This window comes from Sciurus vulgaris (genome assembly GCF_902686455.1).
Source record: "Sciurus vulgaris genome assembly, chromosome: 16".
In the NCBI taxonomy this organism is placed as follows: Eukaryota; Metazoa; Chordata; class Mammalia; order Rodentia; family Sciuridae; genus Sciurus; species Sciurus vulgaris.
Window position 1 is genome coordinate 12,597,523 of NC_136477.1, and position 25,142 is coordinate 12,622,664.

At 61.9% G+C, this 25,142-nt stretch overlaps 1 protein-coding gene across 1 annotated transcript in view; it reads right to left on the minus strand.

Annotated features, from left to right (window-relative positions):
* The window catches only part of ADGRL1 (adhesion G protein-coupled receptor L1), a 40,462-nt gene extending 16,786 nt beyond the window's left edge, over positions 1 to 23,676 (minus strand). Inside the window, 4 exon segments of the mRNA XM_079115766.1 lie at positions 3,107 to 3,216; positions 6,271 to 6,484; positions 9,464 to 9,628; positions 23,502 to 23,676. Of these exon segments, the coding sequence (XP_078971892.1) occupies positions 3,107 to 3,216; positions 6,271 to 6,484; positions 9,464 to 9,533 (394 nt within the window). The 5' untranslated portion in view covers positions 9,534 to 9,628; positions 23,502 to 23,676.
* Between the last annotated feature and the right edge of the window lie 1,466 nt (positions 23,677 to 25,142).

A 25,142-nucleotide genomic window follows, 5' to 3' on the forward strand; every position in this document is an offset into this window, starting at 1 on the left:
GCGGGTGTAGGCAGGCAGGAGGACAGCGCCCTAGCGGGCACCTAGGTGCAGACGGCAGGCAGGGGGAGTCCCAGCTGGGAGGTGGGCTTGGTTGGGGGGCACCAGGGAGTGGGGAGTGGAGGAACCAGGAGGCTCCCCTCCCACCCTGCCTGCTGCCCTCCTGCTAGGACCAGGTGTTCAGTGTCTCTGGGGGCCTGGGCACCCCTCCCAGCCAAGAGGGCAGGCTGAACTCCACCCCTTGTGCAGGCCTGGCCCTGTCCAGCTGTGTTCCCCCAAACCCTCACAGCTGGAAGACACACAGAGAGAGGGCGGCAGAGCCAGACAGACGACAGAGAGGCAGACAGACAGATGCCTCCGGGCCTCAGAGAGCCAGGTGGGGAAGACAGAGGCAGAGAATCAGGGTGGGGGACACAGATTGGGCAGGACACTGGGTGGGGGCAGACACGCTCCCACACACCCCTGGGGGCAGGCCCCAGGCTCCGCCTCTCTGCCCAGCCCACCCAGGGCCCAGGAGCCCAGAACTCCGCGCCTGCCCGCGGCCCTCCATGGGCGGGCGGCACCTGGGGGAGGAAGGGGCACGGTTAGACTGTGCTCAGCTGCAAAGCAAAACCAGTATTAGTCCAGTGGTCTGGGGGTGCTCACACATCCAGTGTCCCCTCCCCATGGACGCCCCTGCCACCCAGCCCTGACCCGCCCTCACCAGCACTGGAGTCACCCCAGCCTCTGAAGCCCAGGGCCGCCAGGCTGCCCAGGCTGCTCCCCTCCAGGCTCCGCATCCCTGGCCCCCTCTGAAGGCCCAAGCAGGGACGTCCGCAGGGGCGGGGTCGGCTCCCTTCCCAGCGCCTCACCTGGGCCTGGCACTCAGGACGTGCTCAGGGAACGTCGGGACGAGGCCCCAGTGCCTGGCTCCTCACCTAGCTCTGGCTGCCCCTGACCTCCAGCCCCCTCCTCTGGGGCCAGCAGCTAGCTCACGCGGCCCCAGCTCTGCTTGCCCCACGCAGGACATGGGCGGGCCTGTGGGGCATCTGCCGCATGGCTGAGGCGAGGCCTGCTGTCCCCATCAGGCTGGTGGCCGCCCACCCTGTGCCTGTGCTGCTTTGCCTGGCCTCTGGGGGTTGTGCCCAGGGCCACACTCAGGCACTGGGCTCCAGGACATCTCTAAGGACATCTCTTCACCAGGCCCTGCAGCGTCTTTCCTCTTTCTCTACCTGAGTGGCCTCTTCTTGCCTTGGACTCCGCCTGGCCCAGGGAATCTTTCCTGGAGTTCGCCATCTGTTGCTGTTTTTATTTTTATTACCATAGCAATAATAGTAATTGGTAAGAGGTAATGAGGAGTCACAAGAAAAACAACGACTAAGTGCCCAGCACTTATCAGGTGCCAGGAAGTGTGCCAGGAGACTCACAGGCGTCTTTCAGGAACCCCGCCTACAGATGAGGAAACTGAGGCTCAGGGAAGTGAAGCCCCATGGTCGAGGCCACGCACCTGGCAGAGGTAGCCCTGGGGCACACACCGGCTTCACTCCCACCTTCTCTCTACTCCTCAAAGCACCCTGGGAAGGCTTCTGCCCCCTCCCCATCACAGGTGAATTGAGAGGCTCAGCTGGTGGGAAGAGCATCCGTACCATGACTGAGCACATCTGGAGCCAGGCACAGGGCTGGGCGCTGGGTGAAGACGAAGCCTCTGCCTTCGGGGAGTTTACACTCGGCACTCAAAACTCTGCTCCTGGGAGCGGACACTGTGGCCGGCTGGGGCCAAGAGCTGCTCACACATGATCTCCCGGACTCACGCCTCCTTCTGCAGAGGCCCAGAGAAATTAAGTCATTTGTTCCAGGTTTCAGAGCCAGAAAAGTCCAGAGCCCCGCTCAGCCTCGAGCCCACCTGACTCCCCCTCTGTTCTATGCTGGCTGCCTCCCCCCACCACCCTGCTGCCCCAGCCATGGGGGTGGGCAGTGTCCCCAGTGCTGTGGGGAGGCCTCAGGGAGCAGATGGACATCCCCTCAGATGGTGGCTGAAGGCTCTGGTGCTGAAAGGAAAGGGCGAGGACTAAAAGAAGAAAGTTACGGAAGCACATAAGTGATCCTGTTTCCCCTGGTGGCGGCGTGTCACCTGCGAGGAGAAATCAAAGGTTTGGGGTGGGGAAGGCCAGGGTGGGAGGGGAGAGGAGGGAGAGTTACAGGGTCTCCTGCTCCCCTGCCCCTGCCCTCCCTCACTCAGACACTCTGGTGGCCCTGCCTCCTCCCCACTCGGCCTGGAGACCCTATCTCCGGGTTGGCTATGTGAATCCGGGTGAGGGAGAAGAGAGGAAGGGGATGATGGGGAAGAGGGAAGGAAGAGAGCGGGCAGGAAAGGAGGGCCATGTTAAGGGTGGTGTGTGAGGAGGAAAGACCCTGTCTTTGTCTGCTACCCTTGTCCAGGTGCAAGACGGCCAGGCTCCTGGCTCCCCAGATCCCTTCCTCAGGCTTCCTGAGGGCAGTTCTCACTCCAACATGGCAGCACTTCCTTTGTAGACAGGAAATGCTATCATTGTACTGGGCAAAGCAACCAGGAGACAGGATTCTGTGGACGATGTCTCCCGCCCTTCACACCAGCTCTGTCACTAGGTCTCAGAGGGTGATCTGCCTCTTTAGGGGGTAGAGTCCAGCTTCCATTGCTGAGAAGGGGCAGGAGTTGGGGCATGTGGGGGGTCATGAGAAGGAAAAAGAAGTTGAAAGAGGAAGGGAGGTGAGTGATAGGGAAGAGCAGGTGTGTAGGGAGGTCAGAAAGGGAAGAGATGTGAGGAGGGAGGCCGGAAATTGAAGGAGTGATGTGGGCGTGCCAGTAGGTCATGGGAGTGTAGCCTTGAAGTGCTTCACAGCCTCAGGGCACCCGGAGAAGAGGGTCGAGTGGGCAGGGCAACAGGGTGCCCTCAGGGGACACAGCGGTCTGTTGGCAGGGGAGCAGGCACAGGTGTGGGTGGGAGTATCCAGGAGAAGAGCGTGGGGCCCGCCTGGCTGTCGCCCTGTGCCCGACCCTTGCGTATGTGCACACGTGTGCTGGCAAAGGTGTCTGCTCCTTGCTCTCTTGTGGGGAGGGGCCCGCGTCCTCGTGAGGAACAAGATGACTCACTGTAGGGCACACAGTCGTACTGCACCTCCAGGTACTTGTAGGTCCCTGGACAGGGGTCGGGAAAGGCGTCGGACCCGGCGACCACCACGCACTGGGTGCGGTTGTTACACCTGCGGAGGAGAGAGGAGGAGCTGAAGATGCATCTAGGCCCCGGCGGGGATCTGGGAGGGAGGGGAACGGACCCCTTCAAGTCTGGAAGGAGCAGGGGACCAGAGACCACATCCAAAGGCCCGGAGAGCCGTGGCCGTGCTGGGAGCTGGGATGGAGGAGTCACCCCCACCATGCTCGACCTGTCGCCACGTCCTGGGAACGTTTCCTTAGATTAACTTCAATGTCCCTGCACTCTTCACTGAAGAGGGACATGTGAAGCCTGGAAGGTGTCACAGCACCCAGCTGTCTTCCTGTGACCACCTCATGAACGCATCCCACCCTGTACACCCAGGAGAGGTTCTGGACCCACAGGGAACACCCTGCCCCCAGTTCCTATCTGCTTGCCAGGAAGCCTTCTTGCCGGCTGGCAGTGAAAGGTGTTTCTCACCATTGTTTGTACCCATGGACAGTCCCTATGCCTTAGAGGAGGCCTGGGCGAGGCCAGGCCAGGCAGGACATACTCTGAGAGACTACATGACCATGGGGAGCAGATGGAGCCGTGTCCCCTACAGTCCTGCCCCTACTAGTGACTGGGAAGGGCTACACAGGTGTCCTGGTGGGAGGCATGGGAGACCCAATCCCACCCCTTTTTATAAAAACACAACACTGGCCTCAAAAGTAGTGAGTTACCATGACACCCAGCCATTCCCCTACTAGGTAGGTGCCCCGAAGGATTTAAAGCAGATATTTAAGCAAATCCTGAAGACAAAGTCACGCTGCACTACCCATATCCACCAACAGGGGGAGACAACCCGGCTGTCACCACAGGACAGAGGGGTGAACAAAAGGGGGTCCGTGGGGCCACAGAATATTATTTAGCCCTACAAAGGAATGAAGTGCTGATCCAGCTCTAATATGGCAGAACCTTGACAGTGAGGTCGAGCACAAGAATCGCCACACAAAGGACCACGCTGTCCATGACTGTCCACAACAGTGCAGAGCAAGGCAAATCCACGGAGAGAGGAAGCAGCTGTCTTAGCTGGGGCTAAGAGGGAAGGGCAGTAAGGGCAAAGTGTAGGGGACAAAATGTTCCCTTTGGGGTGAAGGAATGTTCTGGAACTAAGTAGAGAAAGGGCTAAGAGTCTTAGGTGATCAACACAAACACTGAATGTACTACATGTCATCAAATATGTTTGCTTCAAAATGGTTAATTTTGATCAGTTAAGAATAAAGAGCTGGGGGTGCAGTTCAGTGGTGGTGTGCCTGCTGGGTTCAATTCCCAGCCCCCCAAATAAGCTAAGCAAATAAATACCTAAAATGGTTACTCTTCTGTCACCTTAATTAAAAGGATAAAAAACCAAGTACTCCTGGGACTCCGGGCTGGAGCCTGCACACCCTGCCCCTCTAGAATTGGAAGCACATGTGACCAAGTTCTAATCAAGGGGAGAGGCTGGGCCAGGCGGTGCCCTAAAGGACTGGGCTCTGGGAGGCAGAGGCACCAAGGCTGGCAAGCAGGTGCGGAAGGGTCTCCCCAACAAGGATCGAGTTCAGGTCAACTATTCGGGCGTGCCTCTGTCAGAGATGCTTAGCGCCAACCCTGTAACCATAACTAATCAAAGAGTTTCTGGACTCTGATGGCAGATAGCTGGGCTGGGGACTCAGGAAAGGAAGCAGAGTTGAGGCCCCATGTCCTCCCACACATGGCTCTGGAGGCCTCCAGTAACCACAGCTATCTCCCCCACTGTGCAGGAACTGGGGCAGACGCTGTCCTGGGTGTAGAGATGGAGGGGACAGCACCGCCCTGACGCTGGTGCTCAGTAGGGAGGAGGATTCCCAGGAGCCTGTGAGGAGGGGGCCCCCAACTACACCTGTCACCTCCTGACACTCCCTGGAGGCTCCCAGTGACCCTTCCCTTCTCTACCATCCTACAGGTCCTGGGGTGGACCCTGAATTCTCAGGCATTTGGCAGTCAGTGAGTGCCTACTGTATACCTGGCCACAGACACAGCAGTGACACAAGACTCCCATCCCCACGGGGCTGACAGCCAGTGCAGGAAGACATGAAGTCAACACCAGACAGAGGCAAGATTTCAGCGGGAACCGTGGACAGCCGCAGAGCCAGGAGCGGTCGTCAGGAGGACATGGGGGGGTCACTGGGTGAAGGGAGCCACGCCTAAGGGCAGGCAGAGGGACAGCAAGGGCAGAGGCTCCAGGAGGTCCTGGGCCAGTGGGCACAGGGAACGGACTGGCATGGCCACAGCGGGGGCCAGGTGTGGGGTGGGAGGTGACGCTCTGCAGGTGAGATGGAGCCAGAGGTTCTGAGCGGGAGGGACCCGGACCTGATTGTGTTCACGGGGGCTGCTGGCTGCAGGGGACAGCTGACCAGCAGCAGGAGGCAGGAAGGAAAGTGTTCCTGTGGTGCTGGGGGGAGGTGGCCTGGGGGCAGCGCGAGGTTCCCTGTGAGCCACAGGGCAAGCTCATGGCTCTGGGTGGCCTGCGCAGTCTTGCTCATGTGGTGCCCCAGCCTGGGACAGCTGCGCATGGTCATGCAAACGCCCACTCAGAGACACACAGCCAGCCACATAGGAATGCAGTGGTCCCCGCACAGCCTGATCACACACACACACACACACACACACACACACACACACACACACACACACATATGCTCCAGCGCACATCACCCTCCCACAGGCACACTCGGCGACCCAAGGGCACCAGCACACACAATGCACACTCACGCACTCCCAGATGCCCTCGAAGACACCCAGGCCTGCACGCCGAAGATCTCACCCCGCGTGGGGACACGCTCCACCCTCCAGCCTGGACAGAGGCTCTCCCTGCCCTGCCCGGGCCCTTCGCAAGCTCCCGTCTGCCCCGCAATCTTGCAACGAGCTTCTGGAGGTGAGGGGCTGGTCTGGAGGGCTGAGCCAGGGTGTTTGTGGGCGCAGGTCGGGAGCGGGAGACAGGCAGGTCTTATTTGCACCCAGCACCTAGTAGGTGCTCAGGAAACAGGTGTGTGAGAGAGGTGACCGCAGTGTGGCGCAGGCAGCGGCCAGGGGCGGGGCTGCTCACCTCTGCGACATGATCTTGAAGGCGTCGGGCAGGTAGCACTGCACGTTCTCCATCTGGAAAGGGTCGGCATCGCAGATCTTGTCATCCGTGCGCCCGTAGTTGGCGTTCTCCACCATGATGACGTCGCTGCCTGGGCACCGCAGCTCGATGGGGTAGCCTTCGCACGCCAGCTCCCGGCGCATCAGCCCGAAGGGGAGCCCGGCCCGGCTCAGGCCTGGGGGAGGCAGTGCCAGTGTCACACTGGGGCCATGAAAGGTCGGTCCTGCCAGCTGTCCCCAGGAGGTGCCGCCTCCAGTTCTGCTGTAACCTGGAGGCTGGCTCCAGGAAGCTGGAAAGTGGGCTTCTCGGGGTGCCTGCGGTGTGGCAGGGATGGTGGCCTGGCCTTGAGTCTGGCCCCTGCCCCCCGAGTCCCTGGAAGACTTCGCCTGATCAGAAAGAGTGTCGGTTGTCCTGGGGGCCGTGGGCCATGCTGGGTAGCTTTGCTGACTGTTATAGGTCACTGGTGTCCCCGACCCCACATGTTGAAGTCCCAATCCTGAGGACCTCAGAATGTGACGGTCTTTGCAGTGGTGACCAAGTTAAAACCAGGCCACTGGGGTAGGCCCAACCTGATACTACTGGGGTCCTTATAAGAAAGGAGAGTTTGGGCCCAGAGACCAAAGGCAGACCAGTGAGGACAGAGGAGAGGCCGAGCGTCTGCCAGCCAGTGGGGGCCTCAGGGGGACAGCCCTGCCCACACCTGATCCTGGACTTCTGGCCTCCAGAACTGAGATGACGCAGCCTGTGGTACGTGATCCAGCAGCCCTGGCCAATGAGCCCTCTGTAATGCCACTTAGGCTGGGGACCAGGTGGCATGGCATCAGCTGACCACGTCCACCCGACAGAGCCCCATTAAATCCCTGCACTGGGCTGGGGCTGGGGCCAGTGGCAGAGCGCTGGCTAGCGCATGTGAGGCACCAGGCTCCATCCTCAGCTCCACGTGAAAATAGACAAATAAAATACAGGCGTGCTGTCCACCTACAACTACAAAAAAACAAGGGAAAAAGAGCCTGCACTGGGGCTCCGCCGAGCACCCCTGGTTGTACACCCTGCGTGCTGTCACCTCTGTGGCCAGGATAATTGGTGCTGTCTACAGACCACTGGGGGGGGACAACTGGGAGCTCTGCATGCGGGACTCTGCTGGACTCTTCCCCAGGCGATCTGGACCGGTGCCTGAAGCTGTGGCAGCAGCTTCACTGAGTTCTGAGTCCCTCTCAGAACCCGGCCTGGGGGTGGGATGGGGGCACCTAGACTTGCCGCTGGTGTCAAGAGGGGTCTCGGGGAACCTCTTATAATTTCACATCATGCCATGCAAGGAGCAGAGACAGCACAAGACTGTGCTCATGTTTCTGGAAGAAACCACAGGGACTGGCTTTGCCACTTCCCAACTACGAGGCAGGAACGCTGTGGCCCAGGAATCCCGCCCAAGCCTGCCCAGTCAAAACCCGAGACCAGGAGCCTTCAGGGCCATGTGCCACCAGTGACCCTGACGCATGCTTAAGTGCGGACAGTCACTGCTGGTAACCTCCACAAGCCTCGGTTTTCTAGTTTGCAACATGGGCACCCACAGCCCAAGGAACCGAGCTTGAAGGAACCTGAAGGATGCTCTGAGAACAATGCCCAGTACAGGAAGAGGCCCTCAGTCAGGGGCCTCCCAGGGTCACCCTGATAACGAAGGAACAGCCATGCACCCTGGGCAGACTCGCGGTGTGGGGCATTCTGCTGTGTCTGGGATCCAGAGCGCGGACTCAGGATCCAAACAGCCTGGCTTGACATCCCAGCTTAGCGGCTGCCTGGCTGGTGGCCCCATGCCACCCAAGTCCCTGGGCCTCTGTCCTGCCCCCAGGAGCAGCGAAAACAATTCCCATCCCTGGGGCCTTTGCAAGGGACCCGGGTGCGTGCGTGCAAGCAGCGTGGGGAGAGGATATGAAAGGGTTCGCGTCGTGCGGGCCAGAGGGCACAGCCTGGGACGGCCACCTTCCTGGACACGGGTCCCGGCTAGGTTTGCAGGGTGCAGAGGGAAGAGAAGATGCAGGGCGCCCAGGTGCTGGGGGGGCCTGTTGCCTGTGGGAGCAGGGTGGGCTTCTCAAAGTCTGTGCACGCAGGCCGTGGAGCCAAGATAGCCCCCTGTGGAGATGCGGTCCCTCCAGCGCCAGCTGGCCTCCCAGGGGTTGTGACGGTGAGGCCCCTGGGGTTTTTTGGGGTGAGTTAAGTCCCAGTTGGGAGAAAGTTTTACATGAGCTCCTCTAGCACCATCTGCTTCCTCGTCTAATTTTAGCCTTCCCGGGCCTGGGAGGGAGGGCCGGGGGTGGGGGGCTGGCTCAGATGGGTCTGGGGGTGGAAGCGGCCCCTCCTGGCCCAGCTGGGACTGTGGGGCAGAACCCAGATGGGCAGAGAACTTGGGTGCCAGGGAAGCTGGGGCTGCCAGCTGACCAGGCCAGGTCAAGGCCCTGGGGCACAACTGGACAATATCCCTTCCACCTCTGTGGCCTTCCAAAGGACAGGGTCACCAGGCAGAGGGTCCAGGGGAGCAGAGGCCACAGCCGGTGCCCTTTACACAGGGCTGGGGGGCAGGCAGGGGCCCAAGGCAAGGCCAGTCACCCATTTTGTGGTCCTTTCTCCTGGGCCTGCCCCTTACCCCTGCCTGGGCCCACTGTGGGGTGGTCATTGAGTAACTGTGGGGTGGGCGGGCAGGCTGCAGGCACCGGCTGTGGCATGTGCAGGATCCCTGGGCCAGCACAGGGCCGAGCTGGGTAATTAGTTGTTTTTAAATAAACGTCAGCGGGCATGCTTTAATTAAGCCTTCCTCCCAGGGAGAGTCTCAGAGATGTAATCAGAGGGAGGGGGAGAGGGAGGGGGAGAAAGAGAAGAGAACCGGCCCCCAGGAAGGCGCGTCCGTCCTGGCGGCCCCGTGGGCCGGCCCCTCCTGCTCTGGCCAGCTGGCTGACTGGGATGCTGGCAGGACCTGGGGACCCTTCAGAGGAGCTGGAGATGGGTGTGGAATCACCAAGGCTTCCTCTGGCCTGGGCCAGGGAGGTCTGGGGACAGCGTGGGGCTGTGGGTCTCTACCAAGTGGTCAGAAGAGATTTCAAAATGTCATCTACCTTCCTGGCCAGAGGGAGATAGGGCCCCTCTCTGGCTCCAGCAGACCTACCTTGGGTGGCCGAGGTGACCAGGACGGCGGTGATACAGAGACTCCAGAGCACAGCAGCCAGGCGGGCCATATTGGCGTTCAGGGGTGCGTCCTGGGCTCTCAGTGGCCTGTGCAAAGGGCCTCGCCCCGCATCACCAGGTGGGCATCACGGCCTGGCCCACCAGCCTAGGGGAGGACAGAGGGAGTGAGGGGGTTAGGGGTCCCCCCGAGGAAGAGGGTGTTGGAGCCACTCCCCTCATCTCCTGCCGATGGCTGAGGGCTTCCATCCACAGCCCAAAGGCTGATGTCCAGCACCTGCCTGGACCGTCTCTATCTGACAGAAGCTGCCCCCTTGGGTGGGAAGCTGCCCGGTCCCTGCCTCCTGGCACTCACCAGGTCTAGGCAGCTCGGACCAAAGGGACTCCCCCTGTCCCCTCTGGAACCCTTGGGGTTTGTTGCAGGTGCCAAGCGCTCACCTACACCTGAAGCCCCTCCTGCATTCCTAAACTGATCCTCAGGTCATCTCGGCCAGAAAGCATCCTCACCTGCGAGGAGGGCGTGGGGGGCTGGCAGCCTCAGCCTCCCGGCCTTGGCAGGACTCCAGCCTCACCCCAGCCCCCAGCTTCCTGTCTCTCCTGCTCTGTAGCTAATTAGAATCCAGCTGGCTGGCGCCACAGATCAGGGACCAGGGACACCGTGCCCCCTCTTTCCTTCTGGGGGACCCTCGGGGTTAAGCTGGAGACTGGCAGGCGGGGCAGGCCGCGGGTGTGGCTCCCCGAGGGCCGAGCGGGGGTGAGTGTGCTGGGGCACTTCCACCCTGGCAGAGCTGAGCTGGGGTCCGACCATTTCTTCCTCCCCGGCCGCTCGTGGTCGCACCTCTCCCACCACAGGCCCCGATCCCTGCCCTCGGCTCCCCGTGCTGGCACCAGCAGGGTACCCCAGGGAGGGCCCCCAGTGCCACCAGTCCTGCCAAGACCTTGCTGGCAGCATCCTCTGGAGCCCATAGCACCCGGCCTGTCCCTGGGGTCGCGATGCTGACATGCCCCAAATCGCACTTCCATCCAGAATCTAACCATTGTTTTACCCCAAAGTCAAAGCCCCGCAACGCCTGCCCACCAGCCGACTCTGAGCCCAGCCCTGCCCGGGGCCTCGCTCTTTCTTCTCCACCTGCAGCTTCTGCCAAGTTACCCCGCGGCCGGCTGCCTCAGGTCTGTCCAAATGTAACTGCTCATCTGTTGGACGAACGTCCCCTCGTGGGGGCCACTGGACTCTCGGTGGCTGCAGCCCCGTGGTTTAGAACAGGCCCTGCACAGCCACAGATGACTTGCTGGGTGACGCTCCAGCCTCCGTTCCCGCGGCTCCATCACAGGTCCTGTGGGCTCTCCTGCAAAGCCTCTGCCCGCTTCCAACACCACCCCCACCCAGGACCAGGACCCGCCAGCTCCTGGTCTCCCTGCCTGCCCCATGCCACCAGCCACTCAGCGCTAAGGGATCACATGGTGATCCACACACTAGCTTCCCCTCGAGCTAGGCTGCAGGCGGGCGGGCACCCTCAGCTCGCTAATCCCTGCTTCCTCTTCCCTCTTGCTCTTGGAACCTTCCAGAACACAAGCCTTTGGGCTCTTCCCTCTGACTGGATGTGCTCCCAGAATCCCTGCACATTAGCTGCAGCTTCTCCTCATCAGTCAGGGCTCAACTCCAAGGTCACCCCAGCAGAGCGACCTGCCTGACCCCCAAACAAGACAGCCTCGCCCCCAACACAGAGCCTGGCCCTGTTTGTAGCCCACAGCTCCCTCTGCCCCCAGGTCCCCTAGACCACAAGCTCCTTGAGGCAGGTGCTCGGCGGGTGCTCTCCCAGGGCAGGACCCCTCCAGACCTCTGTCCCACATGTGGGAAATGGCAAGGGGTGTCTGGCAGCCCTAACACCCTGGGCATCTTCATGGCACGCTCTGCCCATCCCCTCTGCCCTCCTCCAGGAATCCCCCCTTGACGTCTCACCCAGACGGTGCCTGGAGCACCTTCAGGTCACTCTGCAGCATTTGGCACTGGGGTGGTGGCAGGTCCCTGCACTTCCTTCTTGCCCCCCACCTGCTGGCCCAGGTCGGTCCAAGGAAGAGCCAGACCCTGGGCTGACGGGCGCTCACCTACCTGGCCCTCAGCGCTTTCCTCCTCCTGAGGCAGGAGGAAGCGGCCTGTTTAGGGGCTGGTCCCCCTGTAGCTAATCTGCAGGGTTCTGGTCCGTCTAACAGTCTACACAAACAAGGGGCTGACGGGGGACCCATCAGAGTGTGCTGTCCACAGCACAAGGAGTGACCATCTGAGGTGGCTCCTCTCCGCCTCCCTGGCTGCACCCCGGAACGCAGAGGCCCCGTGGAGTCCCTGGGTCCCTTCTGCTCCAGCCTCTGTGCTCTTGAGCATCCTCTCTCACTGTCTGCACCCGCACCTTCATCTGGGTCTCCAAGACATCTTTGGTCCAAGCAGACCAAAACAAAGCCCCTCAGGGCTCCATCCATGTGCCCGGCCTCCCAGGCTTACGAGTCAAAGTGCTTGACTCTTCTTTCAGCCTGAATGAGTTCAGGGTGAGGCCTGGGTCAGTCCACACCTGCAGAACACCCAGAGGCCACCCACCCATCCGTTCTCAGCAATTGCCCTCCTACCCTCTGCCCCCAAATTCCAGGTTTCCCTGGAAAGAGGGGCACTTTCATTAAAAAAAAAAAAAAAAAAAAAAAAAAAAAAATATATATATATATATATATATATATAGATAGATAGATAGATAGATAGATGGATAGATGGATAGATGGATGGATAGATAGTTTTAAACTCTTTTGGGGGTGCTGGGCTGGAACCTGGGTCTCCTGCAAGCTAAGCAGGCACTCTGTCCTAGACCGCTCCTCAGCATACCACCAATGGCCCTCAGTGGTGTTCCCAGACCGTTTTCACTGCTCGGAAAGATATGATCGGCAGCACTAATTACACTCAGTGTTTATATTCTCAGCCATCAGCACTATCCAGTTCCAAAGCATCTGACCACCAGACACAAGCTCTGCCCAGCTCCCCACCCCTCCTCACCCCACTCAGCCCCTGGTGACACCAGCCTGCATCTGTCCTCTGGATTTGCCTGGACATTTTGGATCAATAGAATCATACACACTGTGGCCCTCTGTGTCTGCCTCTTCCCCTCAGCTTAATATTTTCCGGGACATCGTCTCTCGTATGGCTGAATAATATTCCACTGCATGATGGACGTGTGTGTTTATATGTTCATTGCTGATGGACACTTGGGTCGATTCCAGAGAGGGTTTCTTTTCCCCTCATGGCTTTATTGAGGCATGATGGGCAAATAAATAAAATCTGTATATATTCCAGGTGTATGACATGACATTTTGCTACGTGTACACACTGTAAAGTGATTTCCGAAATCAGGCTGACGACAGACCCGGCGCCTCCTCACCACCTTGTGTTTCCCTGGGGCAGGAGCACTTGCATCTTCTCGGCAAATTTCAGGTCTACGAGACGCCATTAACCACCCTCACCACGCTGCACGCTAGGTCTCTAGAGCTTACTCATTTTATAATGAACGTCTACTTTCTTTTAAGCAGAGTCTTGCTCTGTTGCCCAGGTGGCCATGACCTCTTGGGCTCAAGAGATCCTCCCATCTCAGCCTCCCGAGCAGCCAGGACTACTGGCATGTGCCACTGTGCCTGGGTGAGTGTGCACCACTTAGTTGTTCATTGCATTTTGGTGCCAGGCAAGCGCTTTATCACCAAACCCAGTCCCTGCGTCTTAACGATGCCTCCCGTTCCGCCAGCCCCCGGCACCTCCATTCTACCTGCTCCTCCTGAGTTCTACCGGCTTTCAGATTCCGGGCTGAGGCTGTGTAGGATCATGCAGCTGAGGCCCTGCCCCGTGGTAGGGATGAACGCCGGGGCCCTCAGCCACCGAGTGCAGGGTCTCCCTGAGTTGCCAAGGCTGGCCTTGAATTTGCCATCTTCCTGCTTCAGCCTCCTTAGCTGATTCCAGGTAGGTGCCACCAGGACTGGGGCAGAGGGTTCTTCTAGAAGGTGACTGCAACATGGTCACAGCCATTACCCTGGTCTCCTCCAGCTGCCCCGTGCTGCCATCTCTGCCCCTTGGTCTTGGCTCAGACATGCCCTACCCAGAGACGTGGTCATGAGTGGCCACCACTGTGTCACAGGCCCTGCAGTCACTGCCACCCCCTGCAGGCTGTGGCATTTCCCCGTCTGGCTGGCGAAACGGGGTCCTTTCACAGGCAGCCGCCGGACAGGATGATCCTGCTCAGCACCCCACCTGGCAAGGGGGCCAAGCGTCCCTGATCACAGCCACCACCGTATCAGCCAGCTTCGATTCTGGGACCAGACAGTAGGCGCTCTGGGTTCTGGGGTTCAACCACCCTTTGACCACGACTACTCCGGGGAGACCCCGCTGCACGCACTGACACGCACGGCCCCTCCTGCTCTCGCAGCCTGTGCGGGCAGCCATCCACGGGGCCGCGGTGCCAAGCCCTCCACTGGCACGGACGGCGCCCGCGGAGGCTGTGCGGGTTCATGCAGACGCCGCCCGCCTGGGCTTCGCCGGGGTCTGGAACCACCTCCTTCACCAACTGGAGCGCAGATCGGGCAGCTTCCACAGCAGAATCGACTTCCTCACGGTTCTGGAGCAGAAATCCACGCTCGAGGCGCCGGCAAGCTCGGTCTCCGCCCAGGCGCCCTGCCCGGCTCGCGCGCGCCCTCGCGCGCCCTCCCGCCGTGTCCTCGCGTGGCCTCGCCTTCCCGCTTCTCCAGGACACCTGGAGTCGCCCTTCCTGAGGACCTCATCTGGCCTTCACCACCTCCCTAAGGCTGCGGGACAGCTGTAGACGGGCACACCGGGAACCAGGGTTTTGTCTGGTGGCTAGAGGGGACAGTTCAGCCCTAACACCAAGCATCACCTCACAGCTGTCACTTCAACCTACCCGGGAGGATGGAGACGCCAAGGCTGTGACTCAGTTTCCCTGACTGCTGTCTCCTAGGCCCTGCAGCACACAGCAAAACTATGCACTGTAGGAACACGGGGCAAGGACTGAGGACAGTGGGGTGCAGCTGGGGGGGGGCAGCTGCCCTTCACCTCGGAAGCCAGGGAGCCACCAGCCCAGCTCTGGGGGCTGGAGTTGGGGACTGCTGTGACCATGCCCATTCCATCCTGGGGGTTGAACCTGCACCCCTGGGGCCCAGCAACACCGCACACCAAGGCCAGACACCAGGAGGCACCCACTCGTGGGAGGCCTGGGCCGGACTGTCCCCCCACAAAACAGGCTGATGCCTTGAGCCCCCGTGTCTGGGAACGTGGCCACATAAGGAGACAGAGCCTACAGAGCAGCCACGTTCAACTGAAGTCACTCCTGCCGCCCCATCCCACAGGACTGGTGTCTTCATGAAGGGGACTCTGGAAGGGACATGCACACGAAGGGCAGGCGTGTGAGGGCCAGGGCAGCGACCTCGGGGGACTCTTCTAGGAGCCAAGGGATGCCAGAGATGAACAGGGACCCCAGCAGCCACGAGAGGCCTGGGCCAGAGCCCCCTCACACCCCGAGGAGCCCACCCCGCCCACACCCTGCCTGCGGACTTCGGGCCCCCAGCACTGCGAGGCGAATCTCTGGCCACAGCAGCCTCAGCAGCCTCCTTTGGGGGCGAGGACACTGGGGGAGAGGGGACAGGAGGCAGGGTTCTGGGGAACGGGGCCAGTCTGGTCCTCTACTGAGGACCTGCCTCCTGCGGGACAGGGCTGTCTCCTGCCCCTGTTCTGAGCCTTGTGCCTGCATCCCACCTAAGCCTCCTAACAGCTCAGCAGGGCAGCTGCCTGCACCCCCATTTTAGAGGAAGAAGGTTCCAGAGTGGAAAACACATGCTGGGGACACCCAGCTGGCATGGACCTTCAGCCCTGTGAGCAGGGTGACATCAGACGGACTGCACGCGCTGGGGGTTCTGCAGCCATGAGCCCCCGTGTGCCCAGCCGGGTCTGCCCCTGCACCCCTCAGGGTCTCGGTGGCCCATTTCAGCGGGGGAAACACACCTTCCACTCAGGACCGGACCTAGACCCCAGGTCGGGGCCCCACTCCCGCCACCCCACGGGCCAGGCCTTCCTGTTGTGTCTGAGCCACGACTCTCAGTCAAAGGTGGTGCGGCAGGGCCTGTCCTCGAGTGCCCTGGGATGGGAGGGATGGTGACAGGAGGAGAGCCGGCTGTCAAGGGGAGGAGGCGCCTCTAGCCTGCCCTAGCCTGCAGTTGCCGTGGCAACCCTGTGCTTGAGTGGGTGGGAGTCTGAACGCGGGGGGCAGGCGCCAGGAAGGGGGCTCGGGGCCACCTGCGCCTTGTCTCCTGCTCCGGCCCCTCCCCAGACCCAGCACCCGCGACCCCACCTCCTCCAGGAAGTCCTGTGGCATCCACGAAGAGTCAGGGGCCATGGCTGGCCCTGCGGCAGGTCCCAGTACCGGCTGGGAGTCGGGATCTCTGGGTCTGGATCTTGTGTGGCCTCTGAGTAGGTGCTTGGCCTCTCTGAGCCCACTTCCCCATCCCTAATTCGGGGACTGTGCAGAGACGGGGCAGGTAGCTGGAGAGTCCCGACACAGGACTTGCCCCCGGGAAGGGTCCTGTAGCTCAGGAGGGTAGGATCGCTGCTGCATCTCCAGCCACCCTCCACATCTCAGCAGGAACTCAAAGAAACCCGGCTCCCCCTCCCCCACCGCATCCCCTCCCCAGCAGACCCGACTCTCCTCCCTCGGAGTCCCCGCACTTCACACGGCTCCTGGGGCCCTCTCTGCTCCAACCCCAGCATCTCCCCTCTAGACCAGCACGGTGGCCTCCTTCCTGGACCCGGGCTCCAGCTCACTCTCCACAGCACCTTCCCTTCGTGGCAGCCAGAGGGCGCCCGTGAGCACAAGTCGCGGCCCATCCCAGGCTCAGAACCCGCCTGGCGCACTCGGAGCCCGGCCAAGCCCTGTGGACCCCGCACATTCCATCTGCGGGCCTTTGCTGGGCTGCTGCCTCCTCCCCAGACACCCGCACGCTCTTCCCTCCGCTCCTGGTCTTTTTACTAAAGTGGCCCCTGCTCCCCACGCTGTCCTGGCCCTGCGTCTTCATTTCTCGTGGAACTTACACGGCGCCGCACGCATTTTATTTATTTGCTGCATTTTATTTATTTGCTTATTTCCTCTCTCCCACCAGATGTTGGCTCAGCTGGGCAGGGTTGGTGTGCCTCTCGTCTGTCGCTGCATCCCCAATGTCTAGCATAGCACCAGGCACAAGGAGGAACCTGATAGATAATTGTTCAGTAACGCTTTAAAATGTCACCCTGTACATCAAGTAGCCCTGGACTGCAGGGCAGTGGGAGCTGTTCAACCTAGCCTCTCTTTTCCCCTGGCTGCCTTCTCCTTGATCTCCCCCCATCAATCTACCACCTCTGTCCATCCAGTCTCTACCCTGACACCAGAATGATCTTTGCAAAATGAAAATTCAATTGTGTCCCTCCCTGCCTACAATCCTCCATGGCTCCCTATTACTTCTGGTACCCTCACATGGCATCTTGGTCCTGCTCCTCTGCCACCTGCGCATCGCCTTCTCTCAGCCCTCCTCCCCCAAGGTGCCTGTTCCACCCTTTCTCTCTCACACTGGCAGCGCCAGGGCCTTCGTGCCTGCTCCCGTCTCCCTCCAAAGGCTCTGCCTACCGGCTCCACGCTGGCATCTGAATAAGCACTCACGATACCCTGGACCTTCGTGCTCTGCCCCCAAGTTCAGTTTGGGCTCCACTGTGACAGGTCTGCTTTCCCACCAGCTTGAGCTGGAGGGAAGTCCCACTGTGGACCATTCCGCTGTCACTGCATGCCCAGCCCTGGGCAGGGAGGAGGTGCTTATTCCTTTGTTTAGTGAGTGAAGATGAAATGGACCCAACGAGCCGGCCCTCCAGTCAGCCATCATTTCCAGGTTCACACCTGGCCACAAGTGCCACAGAAGACGCAATGCCTGGAGGGCAGGGGAGGACATGGCAACTGTCCCCAGGGTGGCTGGGAACACCTCGCAGGAAGGGGTCTCAGGGAGCTAGGTTCACCAGGGGAAAGAACATCCCAGGCAGAGGGAACGGCATGTGCAAAGGCCCTGAGGCAGGGATGTGTTCAAGCATGGCTGGAGCCCAGGGAGTGACCAGGAGAGGGGATGGGGGGGGGGGAGGACAGCAGGGGTCACAGGTAGGTCTCAATGGGCCCTGGGTGGAGCCATTGGGAGTTCTGAGCTGAGGAAAGATGGGATCAACTTGGGTGTTCATGGGCTAGAGAGGGAGGCTGGACAGCGGGGGCAGGCTGCTGGCAGTGCAGGGTGTTCCCCATCTATCCGCCCATGTTTCCCGTCCACTGGGCTGCCACAGCTAGAAACCACGACTTCCCCTTTGGTGGGTGTCCTCCACCCCAGCCAGTCATCTGCCCGGTCTGAAGTGACCTCTAGAGCCACAGGCCAGCCTGGCTCTCATGCCAATAGCCCTGGATGGCTGCACACTGCCAGTTCCCACCTGGATGGCCTCCCTGCCCTGCAGGGCCAGAGGGAGGCCCAGTCAACACTGCGACCTGGCACAGCACCCTGACCTCCCTAGGCTGTGGCAGCCCCGGATGTGTGGGGACACACTCACCGAGGCCAGCCTCCTCCTCTGAGCTGCACTTCTCTCTGACCTCAGGGTGGCCCTTCCTCCCCAGCCAGCCTGCAGCAGAAGCCCCTCCTCCAAGAACCCCTCCCTGACGGGCGCAGAGGCTGGCCTCTCCCTTGGGCCCCCCTCGAGGCCTTAGGACCATGAAGCCTGTGGTCTGTTTCCGACCCCAGGGGCTCCAACTAGCCCCAGCCACGCGCCAGAACGCCAGGAGCCAGGATCCAGGCAGAGGGTGCCCAGGACACCCTGGTCTCCCTGATGCCACCAGACATTGGCAAAGAAGGGGCAGAGTATGGAGTACAGAGAAGAGGGAGGCAGGGCAAGCATGTGGCAGGGCACACAGTGTGTGCTCCAGGCTGCAGGACACATGCCAGGGTCCCTCCTCGGGATTCTGTCCCCACTCAGGGAGGAGGGAGTGACCCTCGCAGTGTGGCTGGAGGCTTAGAAATAATATCTGGCATGGGGCTGGGCGTGGCTCCCTGGCACGGTGCTTGCACACAGTAGGTGCCATGAGCACCAGGCTTGCAGAGGAAGATAAAGCTGGGGTGGGGGGCACGACTGAAAACAGGGTAACGGGGAAAAGCCCTCTCAGTGGAGAAGGTGACACTTCAGCAAAGCCCTGTGAAGGTGGAGGAGAAGCCAGGCAGATGTCCAGGGAAGGAGAAAAGGGTCTAGATGGGGGCACAGTCTGTGCAAAGGCCCTGGGGCTAGAGGGTGCTTGCAGGTTTGAGGAAGGAAGTCAGTGGGATGGCCAAGCAGAACTTGGGGAGAGTGGCAGAGCCAGGGCAGGCGGTGCGGGACTCGCCATCTCCTCTGCAGGGGGGAACCAGCAGTGCCCTTCACCACCAGGGGCCACAGCAGGGGCCACCAACCACGGCCTGTCCCACTGGTGAGCTGAACATGGCTTTTTTTAAAGAGTTGAAAAGAGAAGGACAAGCCGTTGTCAGAGCCCAAGAGCTTGGCACCTGGCTCCTTCCGGAAGGTCGCCCACCTCCCACCCTGAGGCCCCAGAGCTCGGTTCAGGGCTCGGTCCTCCCCACCCCGATGTCGACCAGGTGTCAGAGCTGGTGGGGCCACTAGCTGCACCTAGTGGGCGGCCACCCGACGTGCTGCTGGGCACCCTTCAGCACCCAGGACGGCCCCTCCCTGCCTGCAGCTCTGGGGACTCAGGGAGAATCTACAGGGCTTCCTGGCCTGCCCACCTGACTGGTGGGGTACTCTTGTCCCTGAGGGAGGGGCACTGGCTATTTTCGGCCTCCCCATCTACTGCATGTTTACCTCCCCCCGCTTTCAGGTGGGAGGTGGGAACGCGGGCGGACTGGTGGTTGAGCTCGCTCCCCTGCCCTGGGGAGATCAGTGAGGGTGAGGGTCCCATCCCAGGAAAGGCTGGGGTCAGTGCCCCAGGGCCTTGACCCAGGGGCTCCTAAGCCCTGGCAAGGGCAGGGGTCCCCGGTTCCCCCTCCAGTATCTAAAGTCCTGCAGTGACACAGCCGCTCCGGGGGAACCGCCTGCCCACGATGTCCTCACAGCCCTGGGCACCTGAGCACACAGGAGGCGCCCCCGGGTCTTTGAAAGGTGTGTGCCTCTGCGCAGGTGCAAAGTGGGCCTGGTTCAGGCCCAGGTCTAGAGGAGGTCACAGGGAGGGGCTTCGCCCTTTGGGGAGCCCCCCTCCTTTTTCTTTGCAGTGCTAGAGATGGAACCCAGGGCCTTGCAGCTGCTGGGCAAGCACTTGACCACTGAGCCACATTCCCCAGCCCTTCTTATTTTTTGAGACAGGGTCTCCCTAAATTGCCCAGGCTGGACTTGAACTTGGAGTCCTCCTGCCTTAGCCTCCCAGGGATTACAGGTGTGCATCACCATGCCCGGCCAGGTAAGGTTTTTTGAACAGCTACTGTGTACCAGGTAAAATTCTAGGCACCTGGGATCCCAAAGCAAAATGAATAGCAACATCCGTGAGCACTTGGATCCTAGTCAGGGAGACAGACAGTAAACAGACAGACACAATAAATCAGGAAATTACAGAGCATGTGAAAAGCCATCAGCTCTACGGAAGCCAGGGGGCTGTGGGAAGCTGCAGTTTTCAGCAGGGTGCCCAGGTAAGTTACCGCAGGGGTGACCTGTGGGGCAGGTGAGGGAGGAAGAGGCTTGTGGGGGGTCTGTAGCTGGAGGCACGCAAAGGCCCTGGGGTGGGATCTTTTAGATTGTTGGTGGCGCAGTGGGGAGGCATGGGGCAAGGAGAGGAGGTGACCCAGAACAGGGCACACTACATCCAGTCCCACACCTGGGGCTGAGACACAGGGAGGATGCATTCACCATCCGGGGTCCCCTTCCTCAGCTGGACCTAGAAGGGGAGATGCAAGCCCGTTCCGCGACTCCAGGCACAGGGGTCTCGGACTGACTAAAACTGATCACATGTTGCTAGACTACAAGCTCCATGGGGACAGGATGTGGTCACTGTCCCCCCGGTGTCCCCGGCAAGGCGCCTGGTAGAAAAAGCACTTGGAAAGTCTTTGCAGATTGCACAGAGTGCCCAGTCTGGCTCCAGGTCCCTGGCACACCTGAGCACACACCTGCAGGTGTACAGAAGCTGCGGACAGCCCACATGTGAGTGCAGACAGCCCTGAGTCCAGGGAGCCACACGGACAGTCACCCCCTTCACGCCACTCACCAACGCCAGCGCACAGGGAACCCCTCTGAACACAGGATGAGCTGAAGGACACCTGGCAACCCGTATGTTGACACACACAGATGCACAGGACAGGTACAGACAGACACCTGACAGAACTGTGCTCCAGGGCCAGGCACCTGGCCTCTCTTCCCTGAGACCCACTTTCTCCCTCCAACACAGGCGCTTTGCCTCAGCTGGGGAGGAAGGCACCTCAGGCCCCTCCAGGGTCGCCAGGAGCTCCTCCCTGTCCTCCCCAGGAGGGGCTGGAGGAGGGGAGGCATCTGGCGTCTGGGAATGGGATCCGCATGAGAGGAGCCCACACAGAAACTAGAGCGTCCAGTGTCCTTGGCCACACGTCTGGCTGGGGAGGCTGGCGGGGGCAGAGACCAGGAGCTCCAGGCTCCATGGCCCGGCGGGTGGGGATGAGCCAGGCACTGTGCCTCCTGCTGTTTGGGGGCTCCTGGGAGGTGGCACCCCAGCCTGGCCGGCCCAGGCTGTCCTGTGGGCCTTCCCCGCAGGCCTGCGGGTCCCCGGGGCCCCCTGGGCAGCCTGGGAAGGAAGCCTAGCTCCGTCTCCAGGCCCAGGCGCACTGCTCCCCTGGCCCCACCCTCCCCACCCTGGGCGCTGTCTCCACACTCAAGGGCAGGCAGCAGCACAGGTGTCCCAGACCATGCAAGACCCCTAGAGGGGGCTGACACAGGTGCCCCATTCAAGGAGACAGAGCAGGCCAGAACAATAGGCACGGCAGTGGCCTCAGCGAGGCCCCATGGGAGGTCACCAGGGGAGGAGGTGAGACAGTGCAGGAGGGCCAGCACCCAATGTGGGTACACAACGTCGTGGCTGTGACTTGGGAACATGGGTACCATCACCGCCAGCCATGGAATTAGTTCCCTTTTCCGCTTTCCAGATGATTTTCATCTCTGTAATTAATGGGCAAGGTCAGTTCTGAACGGCATGGCAGGCAAATGCTAGTTAGGAAAATCACGGATAATTTTCTCGATATGATAATGAAGGTTGTATTCCTTCTCTTATTCTCCCTGTTTTCATCCTACTTTTAAGAATAATTTGGCATTAGTGGGAAGGGGTGTTGGAGAAAGAAGTCACCTGTCCTGACAGCTGGGATCTGACCCAGGTCCCAGCAGAGTCCGCGGCCCTGGCTGTGGGACAGATGGAGAAGAGAGGAGAGGTGGGGACCTTCCATGGAGCGCCCCAACAACCCAGTGTCAATTCAGGATGCCAGGCCCGGGACAGAGGCGGAAGGCAGGAGCCCAGGCTGGAGTTGGGTCTAGGGTCAGGTCATGGATTCCTGCCTGCCCTTGGGGGTGCTGAGGAGGGGCAGAAACCAAGAGCCTCTCCCAAGCAGCACTGGAGGTCAACCAGGACCAGAAGCCACATCCACCCTCAGGTGTCCTCCACACCTGTCTCCAGCCATCAGCTTCCTCTGCACGGTGGTTCCTACGGCAGCTTAAGGCAGCAGGGCAGCAGAGAGGGGGGGACAGGGGAGGGAAAGCCAGGCGGCCAGCCATCTTGGCGGCCCATTTTGAGGCCCCTCCCCCCACCGAAGCACACCACATGTTTGGATGTGGGAAGACAGACCCGGCTCTGGGTCCTACAGAAGCCGGAGGAAAGGGCCTCTGCCCACACTGGGATGGAGGAAGGGACACCCACGGCCGCTGCCAAGGCTGGGGGCGGGGCAGAATGGCTGGGGGAGAGGGGCCAGGAAGGTACAATGAGGTGCTGTGCAGAGATGGGCTGCGCGCTGACCTAGACTGGAAGTGTAGGGTCAGGGATGGGGGCGGGGGGGCTGTGGCAAGAGGGGGTGCCATCTTCAGGGGTGCCAGCGGTTGCACGGAGTGATGCCTTGCCCGAGCATTCCCCCCATGGCTGGAGCACACATGACATCCCCCCACTTCGGCCCGGACTTCAGTCCCGGGACCCTCAAACGGGACGATGACAACTGAACCCACACAGCTCTTGCCTAATGTACCTTGGGGGAGGAAGAGGGCTCGCCCTCAAAGCCCGAATCCCCGTGGATCAAGCCTCCCATGCTTAACTGGGTACCACGGACAGAAGATGCTGCCGGGCAGCACCCTCTCCTCCTGACAGCGGCGGCCCCAGGCTGCAGCCCGCTCCACTCCCAGACAGACCCCTCCCCATCCCCCGCGCCACTGCCTCCCGGAGACAAACAACCCCCAGCCCAGCATCCTGCGGTGCCAGCCCCCGGACACGGCTCCTCTGGGGGCCGCGGCCCGCGCGCGGCGCGCACACGCACCCTCTCCGCTCACACCCAGACACCTACACAAACAGGGCGCCAAGCACCCGCGCGCACACGCACCGGGGACACGCAGGCACCGCCGCGCCACTTCCCCACAAAGGCTGGCGCGCGCGCGGGCACACGCAGCCACGCGCGGGCACACTCGCGGTCCCCTCCCCCCGCCAGGCACCCTGCGGCCGCCCATCCGCACCCCAGCGCCCCGGGCGCTCCGTGGGGGCCGCCCCTCTAGGGCCCCTAGCCAGTGGGGGTGGGGTGCGTGGCAACCCCGCCGCCCCTGCGACTCAGGTGCGGTGACCCGCGGCTCCAGCATCCCCTCCCCCCTCGCGGCCAGGACAGGCCCGCTCCATCCTTTCCGCGCCCCTCCCGCCCCGCACACCCTGGCCCAGGTGCAGCGGCCCCCTCGCCCTGGCCCCGCACAGGACTCTCACCTGTCCGGAGCTTCTCTGGGGTCGGGCTCTGCGCGTTTCTCCCGCAGCTCCGCGAAACCCGGGCCCCCCCGCCCGGCCACATCTCCCGGAGCCGGGGCGGGGGGGAAAGCGGGTGGAGGGTGGCGGGGCGAGGGCGGCCTCCGTTGTCCCTTCTTTCCTCTGGCCCAGCACCGCCGCCACCGACCAAAAATTAAAAAAAAAAAAAAAAAAAAAAAAAAAGCGGATTACACAGCTCCAAAGGCGGCCCCCTCGCGGCGGCGGCGGCTCGGGGCTGGGGGCGAGTGGGTCTGCGCCCCTCCCGGGGTGGGAGGCAGTGAAGGCGGCGGGGCGGGGGCGGCGTCAGAGCTCCGGGGGCTGGGGCGAGGCGGAGCCCCCCGAGGCGGCGCCAGCAGCGGCCCGCATCTCCCCCGCAGCTCCGCGGCCCCGACGGAGGCGGCACGTGTGCGCCCAGGCGACTTCCAGCCCCCTCCGACGGCGGCGGCGGCCGAGGGGTTTAACGGGGCAGCCGGGGCGCCCCTGCAGGCCCCCCGCCGCCAGCGGCCGCCGCTCCCGGGCCCGCGCGGCCCCATCCGCCGGGGCCTCCTCGGCAGACAGGCGCGGTGGGGGCGCCGCAGCGCCGACAGCTCCCGCGCCGACGGCTCGTGCTCCCCGCAGTGGCCGCAGGGGGCTCGGGTTGGGGGCTGGCGGCGCGGAGCTTCGGTGGGGGGGGCGCGGCTGGACGGCGGCGCGGCGGCGTCGCGCCCCCCGGGGCGGCCGGAGCGGGGGCGCCGGGCCGGGCCCGTGGGCACCGCAGGACGCGCGGACCGAGCCGGCGCCGGGCACAGCAATGACAAGCCGCCTGCTCGCCCCCGCTCCCCGGCGCAACCCGCTCCGGGAGGGGGGCGGCGGGCGCGCGCAAAACCCGGCCTGGATTCCTGCCCGGGACTGGCTTGCGGCAATCTGCCGGGAGCACCGGGAGCGTCCCCAAAACCCGGACTGGATTTTCCTTCTCTTTGCTGCCACCCCCCCTGACCCGAAAAGTGGGGAGAGGAAAAGCGACGTGCTAGACCCCTCAGTTGGAACGGGCAGCAGTGGGGGAGGGGAGACAAGGCGTAAGGACGACCGGAGCGGATTTTCCAGCAGTGTACTGAAGGAAAGGGAAGCCCAGCCTGGAGGAGCGGGGGAAATGGGAGATCTGGAAGAGTTACGCAAAACCCGGGTAGGATTAGCCAGAGCAGGGAGGAATCGGGTGGGGGGAAGGAGCTGCGACATGGCCAAATGCACCCGGGGCACGCAAATTTCGGGCCGGATTCTTCCTCGGGAGACGGAGTAATGCGTCAGGCCTATGCAGTGGGAACAAGCAAGGACCAGGCCTAGAGTCCTCGGACCTGGGCTCGTAGCGGGGGGTCCAGGAGGGGCTGCTTAGTGACTGAGGCGGCGTGGGCTGCCCCCGTCTTCCTGGCAGCGACGTGCAAGGGGGAGGGGCAAAAGGAGGGCTGGATTCCGTACGTAGGGATCCGGCGCGCTGGCTGCACCGGAGCGGGCAGGTAAAAGCGGTTTCTGGATACAGGAGCGATGCAAAGGGAAGGAGTGAGATGGGGAGGCACCGCTACCCTGGGAGGACCAGACCTACAATAAAAGGCGAGGGAAGGACGGAAAGCC